The 20,605-nt window shown below is 36.1% G+C and overlaps 1 protein-coding gene across 1 annotated transcript in view; it reads left to right on the top strand.

The window, feature by feature from the left end:
- LOC131668442 (putative aldehyde dehydrogenase family 7 member A1 homolog) overlaps positions 1–20,605 on the top strand; it is a 787,423-nt gene that overhangs the window by 449,725 nt on the left and 317,093 nt on the right. The window contains exon 5 of the mRNA XM_058942621.1: positions 1,171–1,286. Coding sequence (XP_058798604.1) covers positions 1,171–1,286 — 116 coding nt within the window. The remainder of the gene's footprint in view (positions 1–1,170; positions 1,287–20,605) is intronic.

Below are 20,605 nucleotides of genomic sequence, written 5' to 3'. Positions count from 1 at the left end.
TGCTATTATTAACTAACGTTTTGATAAGACTCTAATTTGTAGTGGGGTCGAGGAAAAAATCTTTTGTGCTTGTGCAGTAGCAATTCATGACAAACCTTGTTAAAAGCCTGAGCAGCATCCAGGAATATACCAGTGTAATATTGTTTATCTCCCATGGCTTTCCTTGCAACAGATACTATTTACTTGCTCAATCTTGGAATGGAAACATCTGAAACCGAATTAATTGACAGGAATAAGGTTTTTATTGAGTATTATTAGGTTAATTTTAGTTAGAATTAGTTTTTCAAAGATTTTAGAAATTGACGATGAAAGACTAATTGCTTTATATGACATTACTCGTTCTGGTTCTTTACTGAGATTAGGTATTAAAGTAATCTCTACTACTTTCCACTAGAAAGTAAATTTGCAGAGACACAAGCATGCATTGAAAACAATTGTTAGGTATCGTATTGCAATTGTCGGTAACATTTTGATCATTTTTCTTGTGATATCACCAGATCCGGGAGCTTTTCTAATCTTAATATTATTAATGAATTGTAATACTTCCTTTATTTTAATCGATTTGATTAGTCTTAGACGTCAGAGCCTTCTAGTAAGAGTTCTTCTTCTTCTTCGGTGATTATTTTTTGGTGAGGCTTCAATACTGTAGTAAGATGATTTGCGAATATTCAGGGTTCGGCCTGCATTTTCTAATTTTCTCCTCATCATTGGATTTTTGTGTGACTGGCTTCTTTTTCGCTCAAATCGATGAATCCATGGTAAACAGTTGTGACTTCATAGATTTACAAATATTAAAAGTAAATATTTCGCTTCGTCTCCTATCTCGCTCATGTACAGCAACGATAGGTCGAGTCTTGCTTCTTGTTAATTCACAACACGATTGTTGATAATACTTGTTTTATATTTTGAATTTGCAAGTAGCAACTAGAATCAAATCTTCTCTGACGTCACAAATTCACCCAGAACTGATCTCAGAACTCACTAGAGGTTCCTTATGAACCATCTTGCGGAGCAAAAGATTAACTACCAGTTCATAATTAATGGCCGGCACTGTATAAGGATTAATTCAAGTTGACCGAATAACCAAAACTATAATCAACAATTGGAATTTTTATAAATTCATTTAAAAGTAGTAAATCAAAATCTCAATTTACATAATTTTTATTTTAGATTACCACTTATATCATTTACTGGAAGCTCTACAATTGGAAAGCGAGTAGCACATGTCGTACAGGAACGATTTGGAAAGACTATATTAGAATTAGGAGGAAATAATGCAATGATAGGTAAGTTAATTTAATCTTTATTTTATTAATATTGTAAGGAGAATCGTTAATAGTCGCGCGTATCAGTCGGTTTAGCAAGCATACACTGAACCATGAATCTGCAATGACCGACATGCATGTCTATATCGTTGTATGCGCGCGTGTGTGTGCGACGGAGAAAAGGGTACTCGATCGCGACATGTGGTTTCTAGTCTCGCAACGAATAAGCTAGTTTTGCTAACCTGACAACGGGATTCCCTTTCGATATGTGAGGAAAGAACAAAGGTCTTAACAGTATTTTGTAGATGAGGTGACAAGAAGTAATCCGCTCCGTGTCACAGATAGCTCGACAGCACCCGTGCTTTATATATATATATGAATAGCTCCATTATTTTTCTAAGGAAGTAGATAAGCAATGTATATTTCAGGACAGATTTCTCCCTAGATTCTAGGGTCAATTGCCCTATGCTTGAGCATATATGTATGTTTCAGGACAGATTTGACACTAGGAACTAGGTACTATGCTTAAGCATATATGTATGTTTCAGGATAGGTTTGTTTCTAAGGACTACAGACTCTAGTGCTTCCGTTCTGGTAGTTTTTGATGAGTAGAATTAATTTATAAGCAATTTGAATTTAATTATTATTTTCATTGCGCAATTAAATAACGAAAATAGTAAGAATGCTTTTCCACGTAAACAGGTAGAAAAGCTAGTTTTCAGCTAGTAATTGAGCTAATAATTTATAAAAAAGGAACGGACGCATCGAGGAATCGAAACCGCGTTCTCTGGGTCCACAGGCCGGTGCTCTACTATTCGAGCAACTGCGGGCCGAGTCTTGTACAGTTCGCAGTGAGTATATGTGCTAGCTATACAGGGTGTCCCATCATAAGGCAGGCGCGCCCCTGCCTTATGTCAAATATACAGGATGTCCTATTTTAACGGAACCACCCCGAAATTTTCGATGGTTGGCGTTGTACAAAAAAATTGTTCAGACAACAGTTGTTTGGGACAATGGGGGCAACCTTTCTGTGAAATCCGATTTGACCTTGAGATTCATTTTCAAAGTTATTTTTTGAATAGGAACCTATATTTTTGATCCCGGATTCGGAAAGAGCGAAAAATTCTACGTTCAGATAACGTATTATGTGTGGGGTGCGGTTAACCCCTGCCCCCCTCGCCTAAGGTCATGTAGGGGTCAAATTTATGATTTTCTTCATCTATGCACAGGGATGATCAGGCAAGGGTAAGGTTAATTGTAATAACGCAATAACTCCAATACCCAATAACTTGATAACCCCAATAACCCAATAACCAAGAGATATTTTGAATAATGACCCCCATTTTTTATCCCGGATTCGAAGAGAACGGGAAATTCTACGTTTAGATAAAGTATTATGTTGGGGGAGCGGTTCACCCCCCCCCCATCCCACTGGGGCAAGGACGAGGTTAATAAGGTATTGATTACCCAACCAGTGAAGGCAAGGTATTGATTACCCAGCCAATGAAGGCAAGGTGGGAATGCTCAGCCGATCAAGACAAGACGTTGACTACAGATTTCAAGTTATGATCAAGATTGTAACACAAACATTTATCTCATAAGATGTTCAAAAATTCCCCCGTTCAAATTTATGCAGTGTTGAATTCTACGTTCAAAATTTTCAACTGTGGACATCAAAACGTGACGCGGAATAGCTCTGCAAGCTTGCATGATGCGTTGCATCATATCTTGCCGTGTTGTTGGTTGCTGTGCATAAACAACATTTTTCAAATAGTCCCATAAAAAGAAATCTGGACTTGTCAGATCTGGTGATCTTGGACACCACTCAGTAATGTCACTACCAATGCCTATCCATCGTCTTCGGTATCGTTGGTTCAAGAAGTAACGAACCATTAGTGAGCGATGACACGGTGCACCATCCTGTTAAAGCCATAATCGTCTTCTGGTTTCCAAGTCCACATCTTCCAATAGTTCTGGTAATTCATTCTGCAGGAAATCAAGATATACTGCACCGTTGACATTCCCATCGAAAAAATAAGGTCTTATCAGATAACCATTTATTATACCGCACCAACCTACGAGGCTCCATCTATGCTAATTATCAACATGACGTACCCAATGAGGGTTCTGGATAGACCAATAATGACTATTATGGCGATTGAGTTGCCCATTACCATGAAATGTAGCTTCGTCCGAAAACATGACGTATCTGAAAAATTCAGGATCTTCACGAATCCTTGCTTGTGCCCAATTGCAGAATTCGAGTCTGCGGCGGAGATCATCTGGCATCAAAGCTTGAGTCAAAGTTATGTGATACGGATGAAATCTGTACAGGCGCAAAAATCTAGCGGCGTACTGGAATCTTGGGATTCCAGTACGTCTCTGAATTTCGCGCAACGAGATATGATGATCCAAATCAACCATTGCTAAAACAACGAGAATTCGTGGATCATCGTTGTTCGGCATCATAATGCGACGACGATTTCTGCGTATTCGTGGTCGACGTCTCTCTCTTTGCTCGATGATTCCGATTTTCACGTGGTTTGGGTAGTGAAGCTTCCCTGGGTAATTTTGGCGGTAATACTTTGCCGCAGCACGATATCGGCCTTAACATGCCCCGAGAGACAACAGAATATCAACAATTTCGTTTCTCGAATAATCCGGCATATTCCCTCCTTTTAAGTCGACTAAGAAAATTACACTTGAACTATCCTGAGAAGGACTTTTCGCAAATCACTATTGTCATAAACAATACTAAAAAAATGTTATTAAACAATTTAGTTGAAACTTTGTAGGCTTGTCCGGAAGCACACCAGAAAAAAGAATGGAAATAACGTGTTATCCTACAAAATGGAAAATGACACTTCTCATGAAGGCTTTGAATACATGAAGTCAAATTTGATAATCAACTTGAAATTTAAGCTCAAGGTCACTGTTGTATGACAATTTTTTGGGATATTGAGGTTATTGAATTATTGGGGTTATCGGGTTATTGGATTATTGGGTTATTTAGGTTATCGAGTAATTGGGTTATCGAGTAATTGGGTTATTACAATTAACCTTACTCTTGCCCGATCATATCTGTACAAGGATGAAGAAAATCATAAATTTGACCCCTACATGACCTTATGCGAGGGGGGGGGGTTAACCGCAACCCACACATAATACGTTATCTGAACGTAGAATTTTTCGCTCTTTCCGATTCCGGGATCAAAAATATGGGTTCCTATTCAAAAAAGGACTTTGACCTTAAAATGACCTTGAAAATGAGTCTCAAGGTCTAATCGGATTTCACAAAAAGGTTGCCCCCATTGTCCCAAACAACTGTTGTCTGAACAATTTTTTTGTACAACACCAATCGTCGAAAATTTCGGGGTGGTTCCTTTAAAATAGGACATCCTGTATATTTGACATAAGGCAAGGGCGCGAGCTAGCTATCTCTCTCTCTCTCGTTCTGATTTAGCGTGGCTTGGTAGCGCAGTAGTGGGGAGCGTGTGCTAGCTCTAGCTGAGAACTGGAGACTGCTAACTCAGTCTCTAGACTGCTTCCGTCTTGAGATGTTGTATGCTTCCTTCTTATTCCAAATCCCGTAGTTAGATAGACTGCAATGCTGTATATCTAAGTAAGCGCTATAATAGCCTTATTCGATTTCGGAACCCTTACAACCCCATAGTTAATTTTATTCGAATATTAATTGGTAGAACTTATAGACTTTTCATATAATTATATTACTAATTTATTATTCAATTATACATTGAATACAGAATGGTTTGTCTATAATCTTTATTTTCAGTAGTCAACGTAGCTATTTTGAAATATTTACATGAATTTTTATATATATTACTATCAATTTCACTGATGCCTTAGAATTAAATTTTTGTACATTTTTAACGGCATATACAAAGTTAGCTCGATTACCGTAATGATATATACATAACGTTTTTAATGGCAAAGGTAATTCTCTCAATGACGGATATCTCATGTTGCTTTCAAAATAAAAAATTTTTCTGTAAAAGGAAAAAAAAGTTTCTAATTAATAATGATTCTAATCTTTGACTATATAACAGAAAAACATTTATTTTATATTTACTTTTCAGGTAGCATTTTTTGAAGCCATTGTTTTTTTTGCAATCCGTTTATATAAATATTTCTAGAATTATGTAAATAATTGCTCAAAACACATGGTAAAATTTTATATAGTGTAATGCCAGATTTCCACAATACACCATGATGAAACATTTCTAACCATTTATTCACTTTACGACATAGGAAAGGCAATTTAAGCCAATGATGCAGCGGTTTAAAGAAAAGTACAGTTGGAAAAATATCAATATCTAATAGTAAGTAAGTGAGTTCTTTACATAAAAAATACTTGTTTGAGCCTTGAAAGCCTTGAATATCTAATACATAATCTATTTGAAAACATAAAGAAGTTAATGTGATCTCTATGAAATATCAAATCTGTTATTAGAGTATGTGTATGAGTTTGTTCTATATAAAGTCTATACGTACCTCATCAGTATTCAAAAGTGGAAGGCGTCATAGTCGTCATACCCCCTCCCTCCAAACTTTTCCATTTTGTTACCTTCTTCATAGGCTACAGCGCTGAAACCACTGCCTACAGTGCCATCATCTTGCTTAAAAAAGCTATCTTTGTTCGACAGAAGTTGCACTTTTTTCCCGAGAGCCAACAAGCATAGCTCAGTTAACCCATCCTTCCTCAGAAGTACTACTACTAGTAGTGATTGTAGTAGCAGCAGCAGTAGTAGTAGTAATAACTCCTAGATAGATATCGAATTCGATTGAAATAACATACAGTTATTTGATATATCGAAGTAAATATTCGATTGTAATATACAGTTATCTTATATAACTTACTAACAAAATGACTTCTGTTTTGTACTTTGTCAGATGCAGTGCTGAATATTTGGAAAACTTATTACGATCCAAATGCAGATGTAGATGAATTTATTCTCATTTAAATTCTATCGAAGTCAAATTGAGTACTTCAATAAAAGTTGGAGGAAATACACACACATTACGAGAAAGTCCAAATCAAATTCAAGGAGATGGGGTTGTATGACGAGAAATTAATTCTGCCTTTGGAACACGTATTACTAGTGCAGTCATCATAAATCAAGGATATACAGACATAAAGTTATTTTTAAAAACAGTAAATAAACATTTACATACTCAAAAACCGAAATATTTTGCTATACGTAAAGCTCTAAAGTTATATACAAAAATTTCAACTTACTTTATTATTAAAAAAGACAATGTAGAGGATATTCAAATCAAGTATATCAATACAGACAATGGTTTCCTTCATAAAACGTCTAATCTAAAAGTATGATTTACGAACCATATCGAAGACATTATACTCAAGAATATAGAAGAATTTCAAGATAGAGATTTAGGATAGTCATTCAAAAATATCATTGAAAATATAATTAATATAAATCAATATAATCCTCTCAAAGCTGGCTCATATATTTCATTACCAAAAGAAATAGCTGATAAAAGCGCATGCGTTAATGTTCAAAATACTGATAATGAATGTTGCAAATGGTTAGCGCTTGCCTGTCTTCATGCAGTTAAATGTCGTAGTGAAAGAGTCGAAGTCAATTATCAATCCTATGTAGATGATATGTATTATTAAAATTCGATGGCATAAGTTTTCCGGTACAGACTAATAGTATTTCTAAATTTGAACGATTGAATTGTATTTCTATAAATTTATATATATTTAAGAAACATAGATAAAAATTTGAAATCTCACCTTATTATTTAACGAAGACAAAGCAAACTATGCATATAAATCTTCTTTTACTGCAGTGATTACATTGATAAAAATGAATTGCAAAATTCTCATAAGCCCATTGACAATGAAGATTTCGAATTGAAATTCCACTATGTGTGGATTAAATATTTATCTTCTTTAGTTTGTGATGTTAATATCACCTAATACTTATTATTTTGTTCGTACTCTAATGATCTGTCGCGTTAATTAGTAAGAATTCCTTTTAACTATGAAAATGTTTATGAATATTGAGTTTGGAATGAAATTATAAATAAAATATCCATGATTGTTTGAATTGAGTTATTAGGTTATTGGCTTTACCCTAGTTTCTTATTATGCGAAGTGTCCCATAAATAGAGCTTAAGTCTTTCTTGTAAAAAGGATATAATTCAGCCCAAGTTTCTCATAGCGCGAAATGTTTTATGACTCGAGCGTAAATTACAATAGGAAAGGAAAGACTTGCTTAGTTAATCACTTGTCTAAGCTGTTGGTGCATATTCGTGATGTACAACACCTTCACAATCGAAAAAAACAATCAAAATTGACTTAACATTGCTCCGACTTTGACGTGCTTTTTTTGGTTTTAGCGATTCAGAATGCTTCCAATGTGAAGATTGTTGTTTTGTTTCAGGATCATAACCATAAACCCATAATTCATCGCCTGTAATAACTTTTCTAAGCACATTATCATCATTATTGACCATTTCCAGATTGTCCAGAGCGATTTCTAAGCGAATGTTCTTCTGCTCTGCTGTGAGCAATTTTGGGATGAATTTTGCACACATGCGTTTCATTCCTAAATTTTCGGTTAAAATATCTGAAATGATAGTTTTTGGTATCCCAAGGTCTTCTTCTAGTTCTCGCACAGTCATACGACGATCTTGTTCGATTGCAAGTCACACCCGCTCAATATTATCTGCGGTTTTTGTCGTCGAAGGTCCGCCGGAACGACAATCACTATCGACAGAAGTGCGACCATCATTGAACCGTTTATACCACTCTTTTATTCGTGTTTTGCTCATACACTCGCTTTCGAAGGCCTTTTGCATCATTTCAATAGTTTCCGAACTCGTTTTTGCGTGTTGAAAGCAAAATTTGATGCAAATTCGTTGATCTTGTTTTTCAGTCATTTTTGACAATATCAAAATCCGACGAACGTGAAAAAGGCACTGTAAACAAAGACACGCTGCCCATGAACTATACGTCCGGCGGGTATCAGTAAGTAACCAATAGATTCGTGAGGCTTTACTGTTGATGTTTCTGTCCGGTAGAGGTTACCCGAACACTATGGCGTGAAGATATAAACGTAGGCCCGATACTTTCCAGACAGACCTCGTATAGAGAAATAAACTAACTTGCATGTGATTCAAACGATAATTTTACTGTTATCATTTCTAGCTAGTAGTAAGTTGGTTGACTGACTCCCGTTCCCTTCTGCTCTCCGGTTAATAAATTCGAATATTTTTATGTTACCGCGCGCATTCTGATATGATTGCATGTAGAATGATTTAAGGAATAAAAACGGAGTAATCACCACGTTACAGAATATATTCAATAATTGTATAAAAAACGAAATATTTATTACTTACAAGTGCTCAGTCTGTTATCCCTGGACCATATACAGGGTGTCCAAAAAGTAACGATACACCTGAGAAATTTTCTAAGCCGGTTATTTTTTTAACCGGGTGAAGGTTGTTCTTGAAGTAACTTTTTATGAGGAATCCGATGGTAACCTTGGATTTGACCTTGAACCTCATTTTCAAGGTTATTTTGAGCTCAACCTCATTTTTTTAAATGGAAACCCCTATTTTTTATGGCGGAATCGGAAAGAGCGGAAAATTTTACGTCCAGATATGTATTGAGGTATGAGCTTGAGGTAACCCTTAGAGGTCAACTGAAGGTCAAAGTATGAATTCTTAAAAATCTCGCGAATTCAGTGGTTAAGCAAAACAAACAAAAGGATAACCCCAGGTAACTTTCAACGGTGCTCTTTAATTTGTCCTTGAACCTCATTTTCAAGGTTATTTTGAGGTCAACCTCATTTTTTTTAATGGGTACCCCTATTTTTTATGGCGGAATCGAAAAAAGTGAAGACTCTCACGTATGGATGAGTTGAGGTTTGAGGTTAATGTGACCTCTAGGGGTCAGATGAAGGTCGAACTGTGGCATTGTAATAGTACCGGGATTTTAGTGGTACAAGGAAGCAAATAAAGGTCATGGAAACCCCCATTTTCGACAGCGGCAATCGAAAGAGCGGAAAATTTCACATCCAAATATCTACTTAGATCATAAGTCAAGGGCGAACTTAAAGTTTAAGGTCAGTCGAAGGTCATCTAAACTTAAAGACGCCCTAAAATTTTTTAAAGTTTTTTCAATAATGGAGAAGGGTATTTATTTAGTAATTGCCCATCGGAGATCCGTGACCTTGAATTTAACCTTCAACCTCATTATCGAGGTTTTTTCAAGATCAATTTTTTTTACTTTTAGCGTTACCCAGGAACAACGACGTGGACGTAGTAAAATCTGTCCCCTTGGGGTGTTTTATTTTTGTAAGTTCCCCTCGCCTCTCACGATCGGGGTGCTTGATTTTTGTGAGTTCCCCTCGCCTATCAACAATGATTTTTTACGCTTATTTTCTTAATAACTTGATTAGCCGGTTAAACTTTTTAAGGTTACTATCCCATACCTATTCATTGAAAATCCACCAACAATTTCACTTGGTTCTATCCTTAGGAAATGTACTATGCCTAACTTTATCGTTTTGAGCTTATTCTTCGGGACAATTGCATTTTCAAAAATTAATATTTAAAAAAGCAACATATTTGAAAAGATTTTACCATTCGAAAATCTCCATAAAGCATTAGTGCATTAGTCGGACTGTAGTAGAACTTTTTTGTAAAAGTACTCAAATTATAATTTTCATTTTCTGAAAACATTTATTTGGGTTGCAAACTTTTTGTTTTTAATTCTGATTGATTTTTGAGTAAATTTCGATTCGCTGACTTAAAATGGAACGCCTCACTGAACGAGAAAAAATATCACTTCTTATGATGAGAGGCTGGGGTGGAGTAGAAAGATCTTACAGGGCAGTGAGAAATCTTTTTAATGAGACATTTCAGGTTAATAGAACTCCAATTGCTGTGTCTACTGTTCAGAATACTATTTCAAGGTTTGTAAATTTTGGCCATGTCAGAAATCTACCTAAGTCAGGCAGACCACGCTCAGCAACAAATGAAGAGAATTTATTAAATGTTCTATTATCATTCACTGAAAATCCACATAATTCCATCCGCAGAGTTGCTCAAGAGCATGACATAAGTACATCGTCCGTACATATCATTTTAAAAACAGCAAAATTCCATCCGTTTAAAGTACACCTGGTTCACAAGTTGAATGAAGACGATTTCGATGGTCGTGTTGAGTTTTGTGAAGATATGATGGCACGCATAATTGAAAATCCAAAACTTCCATCAAACATAGTTTTCTCTGATGAAGCAACTTTTCAACTTGACGGAACATTAAATCGACATAATTGCAGATACTGGGCTGCGGAAAATCCACACTGGATGCGAGAAGATAAATCGCAATATCCGCAGAAGTTGAATGTTTGGGCTGGAATAGTGAATAATCGAATCATAGGGCCATTCTTTATTGATGGTAACTTAAACGCTCAAATTATGAAGAGATGCTTCGTAATCAAATAGTTCCAGCAATTAGAGAAATAGTCGGAGACAACTTCGAAAATACATGGTATCAGCAGGATGGTGTTGCAGCTCACTATGGACGAGACGTTCGAATTTACTTAGATGAGGTGTTTGATAATCGGTGGATAGGAAGGAGTTTAACCGGCTAATCAAGTTATTAAGAAAATAAGCGTAAAAAATCATTGTTGATAGGCGAGGGGAACTCACAAAAATCAAGCACCCCGATCGTGAGAGGCGAGGGGAACTCACGAAAATAAAGGCACCGCAAGGGGACAGATTTTACTACGTCCACGTCGTTGTTCCTGGGTAACGCTAAAAGTAAAAAAAATTGATCTTGAAAAAACCTTGATAATGAGGTTGAAGGTTAAATTCAAGGTCACGGATCTCCGATGGGCAATTACTAAATAAATACCCTTCTCCATTATGAAAAAAACTTTAAAAAATTTTAGGGCGTCTTTAAGTTTGGATGACCTTCGACTGACCTTAAACTTTAAGTTCGCCTTTGACTTATGATCTAAGTAGATATTTGGATGTGAAATTTTCTGCTCTTTCGATTGCCGCTGTCGAAAATGGGGGTTTCCATGACCTTTATTTGCTTCCTTGTACCACTAAAATCCCGGTACTCTTACAAAGCCACAGTTCGACCTTAATCTGACCCCTAGAGGTCACATTAACCTCAAACCTCAACTCATCCATACGTGAGAGTCTTCACTTTTTTCGATTCCACCATAAAAAATAGGGATACCCATTAAAAAAAATGAGGTTGACCTCAAAATAACCTTGAAAATGAGGTTCAAGGACAAATTAAAGAGCACCGTTGAAAGTTACCTGGGGTTATCCTTTTGTTTGTTTTGTTTAACCACTGAATTCGCGTGATTTTTAAGAATTCATACTTTAACCTCTAGTTGACCTCTAAGGGTTACCTCAACCTCATACCTCAATACATATCTGGACGTAAAATTTTCCGCTCTTTCCGATTCCGCCATAAAAAATAGGGGTTTCCATTTAAAAAAATGAGGTTGACCTCAAAATAACCTTGAAAATAAGGTTCAAGGTCAAATCCAAGGTTACCATCGGATTCCTCATAAAAAGTTACTTCAAGAACAACCTTCACCCAGTTAAAAAAATAACCGGCTTAGAAAATTTCTCAGGTGTATCGTTACTTTTCGGACACCCTGTATAGGCGCATTTTTTTAAGCCAACAGTGTGTATTGTGATATACGAGGTGTGTTCAAAAAGTAAGGTGATTTTGTATTTTTAAGAAAAAATATTTATTTATTTATCAATATTTATGTTGTCCCATTCAAAGTAATCCCCCCTCAGATACAATACACTTATGCCAACGGTTTTTCCAATCCTCAAAGCAGTTCTCATAAGCACTTTTCGGTATAGCCTTGAGCTCTTCCAGCGATGCAGTCTTTATCTCTTCAATCGTTGCAAATCTCCGTCCTTTCATAGGCCTCTTTAGTTGTGGGAACAAGAAAAAGTCACATGGGGCCAAATCCGGTGAATATGGTGGCTGAGGCATGATTGTGGTGTTGTTTTTGGCCAAAAAATCTCTCACAAGCAAAGATGAGTGAGCAGGGGCATTATCGTGATGCAAAAGCCATGAATTGTTTTTCCACAATTTTGGGCGTTTTCTTCGTATTGCTTCTCGTAAACGGCGCATAACTTCAAGATAATACTGTTTATTGACCGTACGTCCATATGGTAAGAACTCCTGATGCACCATGCCATGGTAATCGAAGAAAACAGTGAGCAAAACATTGACATTTGATCGAACTTGGCGTGCTTTTTTCGGTCTTGGCTCATCTGGGCTCTTCCATTGGGACGATTGGACTTTGGTTTCGATATCATAACCATATACCCATGATTTGTAATCAGTTATGACCCTTTTGAGTAAATCTGGGTCGTCGTTGACGTCATTCAACAGTTCTTGAGCGATGCTCATGCGACGGTTCTTTTGGTTAAAATTTAGCAATTTCGGAACAAACTTCGCTGACACACGTCTCATGCCCAAAATGTTAGAAAAAATTTAATGGCACGAGCCAAGCGATATACCAACATCCTCAGCAACTTCTCTGATAGTGATTCGACGATTTTCCAGAACAATTTTCTTCACTGCTTGAACGTTTTCATCAGTTGTTGACGTGCTTGGGCGTCCAGAGCGAGGCTCGTCATTGGCATCTTCCCGGCCATCTTGGAAGAGTTTGTACCACTTGTAAACATTTTTTTTACTCAGAACAGTTTCACCGTATGCCACCGTCAACATTTCCAGTGTTTCGGAGCACTTTATTTTATTTTTTACACAAAATTTTATGCAAATCCTTTGATCCATATTTTTCAATAGCAAGAAATTGCCGAGTACGCAAAACACTTATAACCTTTACGCCTCTCACAACCAAACAAAAATTCTATACACTTGAAACTTGGTACAGATATTCGGGAAGAGTGTACCAACATAACAAAACAAAAAAATCGATAATCGTAAGTACGTTGCCCGTGAAATTTGAAGTCACCTTACTTTTTGAACACACCTCGTACATATGCATCTATATATTATTTGAAAGTAAACGGTGAACAGCTGCCGAAAATACCTTTTACCAACCGAAAAAATCGTGCGCGCTGAAATTGCTGTAACTTTTTCATTTTTTGGAATATTATAATAAAAATTTAGGAAGGCATAATTAGTTGAAAAATGAAAAAAAATGATTTTTTCAAAATTATAACTGGTAATACCCCCTTAAAACAGACAGAGCTACCTACTATTAAAAATTTCTAGAGCCAATTGACCGATATCTCTAAGGCTGACTATCAGCATGCGCAAAGTATATGAAATATTTTTAACATTAAAGATTTAAGAAAGTATTCTTATTTATATCTAAAAACAGATATATTAGTCTTAGCTGATATCTTCGAGGATTTCCGTAAAACTTGTACAGATGCGTATCACCTTGATTCAGCGGACTGTTATAGAACACAAGTATTATCATGGGATGTTTATGTTAAAGTGCACAAATATTGAATTAAAACTCTTAACTGATATAAATACGGTTTTATTCATTCAAAAAGGAATTCAAGGAGGTGTTAGCCAATGTTGTAATCGATATTTGAAAGCTAATAATCGTTACATGGGCGTAGAATATAATAAGGAAGAGTAGTGTAAGATATTGATATATTTTGATGCCAATAACCCATATGGATAGGCCATGACAGAGGCACTACCGTATGGAAAGTTCCAGTGGGTCTCTGACGTTGAATAAATAAATTTTCATAATTTTTCTAATGATAATGAGGTTGGATATATTTTAGAAGTAGATCTAGAGTATCTCATAGAGCTAGATGACAAACATAAATACTTTTCTCTCCCGGATCAAAACAGAAAAGACTTTCAACAACGCTTTACGATAAAGAACGTTACATAATTCATTATAGAGCGTTAGAGCAAGCTCTCTAATACGGATTCAAACTGAAAAAGATACATAGAGTTTTAGAATTTCATCAAAAACCGCGGCTTAAAATTTACGTTGATTTAAATACTGAAAAAAGAAATGAGGCTAAAAATGAAATTGAAAATTTATTTTATAAGCTCATGGTTAATTCAGTATATGGAAAAACTATGGAAGATGAAAAGAAGCTAAAAGACGTTAAATTAATCGACAAATGGAGTGGTCGATATGGAACACAAGTACGGATTGTATAACTCAACTTTAATAGTATCTCCATCTTTCATAAAAATCCGGTAGCAATACAATTAACATAGACGTCTATTTGAATTAAAAAATCTATATATCTCGGTGTGACGTATTTTCGAGTAGACACACACGTCGTTAGTGTACTTTGAGCAAACAAGTGACACTACAACTCGTAGTGGTGAATTGCTGCAAGTATGAGACCCCGCTCACTTAACGCTCGCTAGTTATTTGATAAATATAATTTATATATAAGTATATTTTATGGGACATAAATAGTAATAAAAAAAAATCAATTAACTAATATATATTTGTATAGGGGTCCTTCTATTACTATCGCAAATATAGGCACAATTATTCATATATATATAATAAAATAATTATATGGATCGAAACTCTTATTAGTCTCGACTCCACTGGTTAACGACAAAGGTATCAAAGGTAGTAATGGCTGCGTTTGACGAGCAATTAGAATTTAAGTTCTTTTAAATATAATCAAAATATTGCAGACGTACTATTCATCCTATACACATGCATATTATATTATCTGGGGACGTGCTTAATTGTTAAACACTTCGTCAGCGTAGGCTATTATACGACGTAATCGAAAAGATCGTGTAACGCTAGTCCGACCGGTCGGCGCGAGCGGTATTTACGAGTATAACAATAAATTAAGAAGAGTCGCGAGAATAAAATACCAAAGCCAAAATAGTTAAGAATTTAACAATCACACATACACACACACACACACATATATATATGTATATATATATATATATATATATATATATATATATATGTGTGTTGATTTTAGAAATTAATGACAAAAACTGATTGATAAGAAAACTGAGATGAAAACCGATTATAAACAAGAAAGACAAATTTACAAAAGAACTGAATATAATCTGTATGACGTAATTCTGAAGAGAACAAAGCTGTGGCACGACTGTCCGTGATTAACCTTCGCACGGGAATGAATTATTAGGCGTGGGTGATACAGTAATGCAGTGCGGGAGCGCCACCACGCGCCCACTGAACCGCCCACGCGTGCCCAATGCGTACAACTAATACGCACGGCGCAATTATACATAATACTAATACACAATATTAATCAGGATTAAGAAAATTTAAAAGTTGTCACTTAACATCCTCCCCCCCCTTAGAATAATTACCGTCCTCGGGAATTATATGTCCAATGAGAATGATTACTATCATATTATCAAAATGATTACTATACATAAAAGAAAATTTACAAGGATTGAGAGAAAAAAAAAATTATAAAAATAAGGAAAAAGAGTTACAAGGACTGAAAATTAAATTAAAAATTGGTAATGTTCATGGGCATTGCTGCTAGCTCGTCCAAAATGTCTTCCAGCATAGTGGTGAATCTTAGATTTCAGGCCATAGGTTCTTCGGACTGCTCTGGTTGCATCCAGTCCCTACCTATTTACATGTTGCATAGGGTTTCATGGACTTCGAAATCCTTGGCTCCATATACCCTATGATATAGTCAGACAGCCTCAGCAGCAGACTCCTTGGTCACAAATCGCACACTGTTCTCGCGAACAGTATACCGGGATTTGGAGGAATACCCGGTGGCCGAATTCCTGTTCCCTGACCACAACTCTAGAACAGTTCGGATTTAATGACTGGATACTATCATTCAAGTAGTTGTTTAAAGCCGAATGATAGTCCGTATGAGCGCAGCAGCGTATACGGAGAGATTTGTGTCCATCCAGCCGAGATCCAAATTGACGAAATTGTTCGATGGGTCCATAGGTTTGGAAGTGTTGGACCTCATCAAACTCCACAGTAGTCGAAAGGAAAGTAACCACCAAGGTGTTCTCTTCTTGGTGGTAGGGTGCTACTGTGACCTGACTATGTCCTGTAAGATTATATCCATGTAGAAGGAAATAATAGTAGGATAAAGATATGTAAGAGAGAGACATTAATGAAAAAGAGTTTTAAAGAGAGTATATGGATGAATGGAACTATGTATGATAAAGACAGTCCGTGAAGTCCGGTTATAAAGTTATTGTCCTTCTACCCACTTTACATGCTAAAATTTTAAAGTAAAATAATACAGATTTTGATAAATAAAAATGTACGTAACATCACGAAACTATATTAACAAAATTGTATATATAAAATTGTTCATAAAAGAGAGGAATTCAAAAAAAAAATATTTTCTTATGACGCAGCTGCATCTTCTAAGTATTTTTAATCTTCTGAGTTGACCTCAGCCTCGATTTCTCCATCAGTCATTTCCAAATCTTGTTCGGTGACTGTTCCGGACAGTCAGATTCTGGATTTGGTTTCTTCATGTATATTTCAGCAACGTCCTTTCCATGTCCTGTCTGTGATTCGATCGATGCATCAGAGAAGCTGGCGGCACCGGTGTTTGTTATTTGTACCAATATATTTGACGTGTATTTAGGCGTTTCTGACAGTTGTTCAAGTGAATTGGATGTACGTTGTTTTTTGTTAACCTTACGTTGTCTGTCGTTAGATGCAGAATTATTTTTGTTTAACCACGATGTCCTCTGGCCACTTACAAGTGTAGAAATGTTCATCTTCTAGTTTTGCATCGACATGTTCGTCACATATCCAGCATAATACGGTTCGCTCCGCCTCTTGTTCACGGTCTTTAGCATATTGTGCACCATATTCAGGGTTACTGTATTGTAAAGCCCTAGTTGCATCTTTCTCATCATAATATTGTACATAGCCCAATGAAAGTCGTCCTCTATTGTCCCTTACTACTCTATGATATAATAGTTGTCCAAATTCGACAAAATGTTCAAAAAATTTGACCTCCCTATTTTGTTCCGGGACTGCCCAAGGCAGTCTACAAAATAATCTTTTCTTATTAATAGGTGTCTTTGGTTTTATTATCACACTCTTGTATATTAGAGATCTCAAGTCAGCTGAATATACGGCTTCTTCTCGAGAAGTTCCAGTAATACATTGCGGCAGCTTTCTAGCCTTTTCAGCCTGTCTGGTGTCTTGATATCGGCAAAGAGCAAATTTTGTATCCGGTCCTGATATACTTTCTATGGAATGGAATTCTATAATCGTCCCTACAGATTCCAGTTTTACGAGTAAGTCACTCAGCTTTATGTCGGCCGAGTACAAGAATGTAATGCCTCTTGGATCATCAATACTCAAAGCAGGCTGATTGTTCATTATGTCCAAGAAGAATACTAGAGCTGAAAAAGAAAATACAGATCCGTCCATCATGTTTCCATACATGAGATAAAGTCCGGTACTAATGGTCCCAGTTGTGTTAGTTAGTAGTTTAGGTTGTTACAGGACTTTGTTTCGGAAGCCCCGATTTTGTCTCTCGACCGGGTGAGGAGGTGGGAATTTCGGAATCGGGTAACATATTAGTAAAGTCGTGTTGAGCGATGTTAGTTGTTTCCGGAGTATTGGCGAAGGTAATTATAGTAGCAGGGTTCTGTTTCATGTCCAATTTAATATTTTTATTAATGTTGTTAGTACATGTTTCCCATTTTTTTGTTTTGCAATATTTATAAGCTAGCAAGAGTGTAGCAGTTAGGAATATAATTCCATTCACTCCCAACCCTCCATAAATTAGATTCGAATGATAGGACGTTACACGTTTATGCTCGCCCACTATTTCCATTTTGTACATTATTTCGGTTAATGTTCTTTCTTTATTTTTAATATACCAATTGAGATGCCCATTTTATTGTTTCTTGTCGTTTAAGTGACGCTATTTGGAGGATATTAGGGAATTCGTTTAGTATAGGATAAAGAAGAGTTACATTGAAGGTAAGGTCCGGTTTGTAGATATATTGCTCTGTAGCATTTCTGTCCATTTCGGTCATTAGCGTTGCATCAATTGTGTGTCCTATACATCCTGGTGCTAATTTAATAATACCAATGCCCTCCAGATGAACAGGTTCATCTTTATGACCCATACAACTGATACGTAACTTTTCGGGTTTTGCCGCTGAAAACAACCAAGACCCGTCAGATTTGATGTAATTCCACTGCGTTGTTTGTTGTTTCCTAATTACCAAGTCGCAATTATAGATTTCTTTTTGCGACGGTTGTAATAACATTCGGACTTCACAATCCTGGTTGAGGTTAATGTCCAGTAGCGATGTTTTGGTCGGGCAAATGAATGCATAATGTGTACTTATACATTCTTTTAGAATGGCGTAATCCAAACGCATATATTGTTTTAGATCATTGTTCAGAGCTAGATATGGGTATCTGTATCTTATGTAGGCTGAATTTCCAGTAGATGTGGATGGTTGAGGAACTAATATGGAATGCAACCTGTAAAGGTTAATGAATTTCTGTCCACTAAGGGCAGATGCAAAACTATGTATGTCCGTCCTAATTTGTGAATTGCATCTACCTTAGAAATTTTTACAATCTCCTCTATTCTTACATATTCTGAAGGTATCGAAACATCCAAGTCGTGATATGTGTGTTTGATATCAGAGGTTATTTGATATAATATGTCGGTAGTAAGTAGATCTGGATGTATCCTACCCTCTTTGACATTATGCAATATGTACAATAGTCTTCTGAATTCATCGATACAATGATCTAAACGTGCTTCTAGTGCTCTTCCGTAGGAATACAAGAGCATAATGTAGTCCCATTGCTTCCGGTTATCCTCCATTTTATTTAGTACGTCCGCGACTTGCGATTCTAGGTGTGTTATAATTTCGCTATGTTTGTCCATCATAGTATATAATTTGTCCATGCCAGTCAATATTACGTGAGTTTTCTTTTCTACTAGATTTGCCATAGTTTTCTGATCTACAAATAGCTGATCTATATTTTTATTTATCTCATTAGTTTCGTCCTCTATCACGAGTCCGAATAAGCTATGGCTAAGCGTACCAATACCTCCAAAAGGCGTTAGACGTTTAGTTCTTATACTACGTGGGCTCCTTATTTTGGGAGGAGTAGTACTGCCCATTGTTTTAGAAGCATAAATGACGTCCTTGTGCAGACTATTTAAAGTTTTCATTTTTAGGTCCAGTCCCTGTTCCCCCAAAGTATTGGCACAGGTCGCCTTGTGTAGATGAATAACACATTTGTCATAAAATGAGTGGAAGTCTACCGATTGTCGCGACTGTGTTATTAAATAAGCGATATCGAGAGCTATATAAACTTTCCAATCAGCACTTTTCGTTTTAACCTGACTCATTTGTTCATAATACAGTCTAGGATTATTGTCTAATTTTTCCATTGTATATGTTTCTTGTCCTTTTGTCCATAAGAAAGGTAGAAATAGCAACGACAGTAGATAGAATTGAATACACATATTGGTTAATGTGAAAGAAAAAAAAATAGTAGGATAGTCCTGAAAATAGATGTAATCACATGTAAAGAATAAGAATACAGATTCGTCGTAGAGAAAAAAAAATAAAAAAAAAATACCAAAAAATTTCAACATGTATAAATATAGATAATATCTACAGAGTAGTAATTATGAGAATAATAGTGCAAATAATAGTGATTAATAAATAAATAATAAAGATTAAAACAAAATATATATACTATAAATTGACTATAAATACTCAGCATAGTCCGAAGCATCGGTAGTCAAAGTGAAAGGTTTCTCGAAATCGGGAAAAGTCAGTATGGGAGCTTTACATAAGAGTTCTTTTAGTGTATTGAAAGCTTCTTCTTGTTCGGATCGCCATTCGTATTCTCTGTCTCTTTTAGTTAGATCACTCAGCGGTTTTGCTATTTTCGAATAATCTTTAATAAAACGTCGATAGTAGCCTGATAGTCCCAAAAAGGAAACGGATACTTTTTACACCGGTTGGACGTGGGAAGTCCATGACTGCAGAGGCCAATTTTGGATCCGGTTCTACGCCTCGTTTGCTAATAATATGTCCTAAGAATTTGACTTCTCTACGAAAGAAGTCTACTTTGTCCGGCTGTAGGACCAATCCTGCATTAGACAATCTTTCGAATAGTTTTCTGACCTTTCTCTCGTGGACGTTCAGGTCCTTTGCATAAACTATTATATCATCAAGGTAAACTAACATTTCAACGTTTAACAGTCCTCTTAGTAAATGGTCCATCATTCGTTGAAACGTAGCCGGGGCGTTCACCAAACCCTCGGGCATGCGTATATACTGAAAATGT

The sequence above is a fragment of the Phymastichus coffea genome, unplaced genomic scaffold, assembly GCF_024137745.1.
Source record: "Phymastichus coffea isolate CEN01 unplaced genomic scaffold, Cenicafe_Pcof_1.1 PCOF00006, whole genome shotgun sequence".
NCBI lineage: Eukaryota > Metazoa > Arthropoda > Insecta > Hymenoptera > Eulophidae > Phymastichus > Phymastichus coffea.
This window is presented reverse-complemented; position numbering and strand designations above follow the sequence as displayed.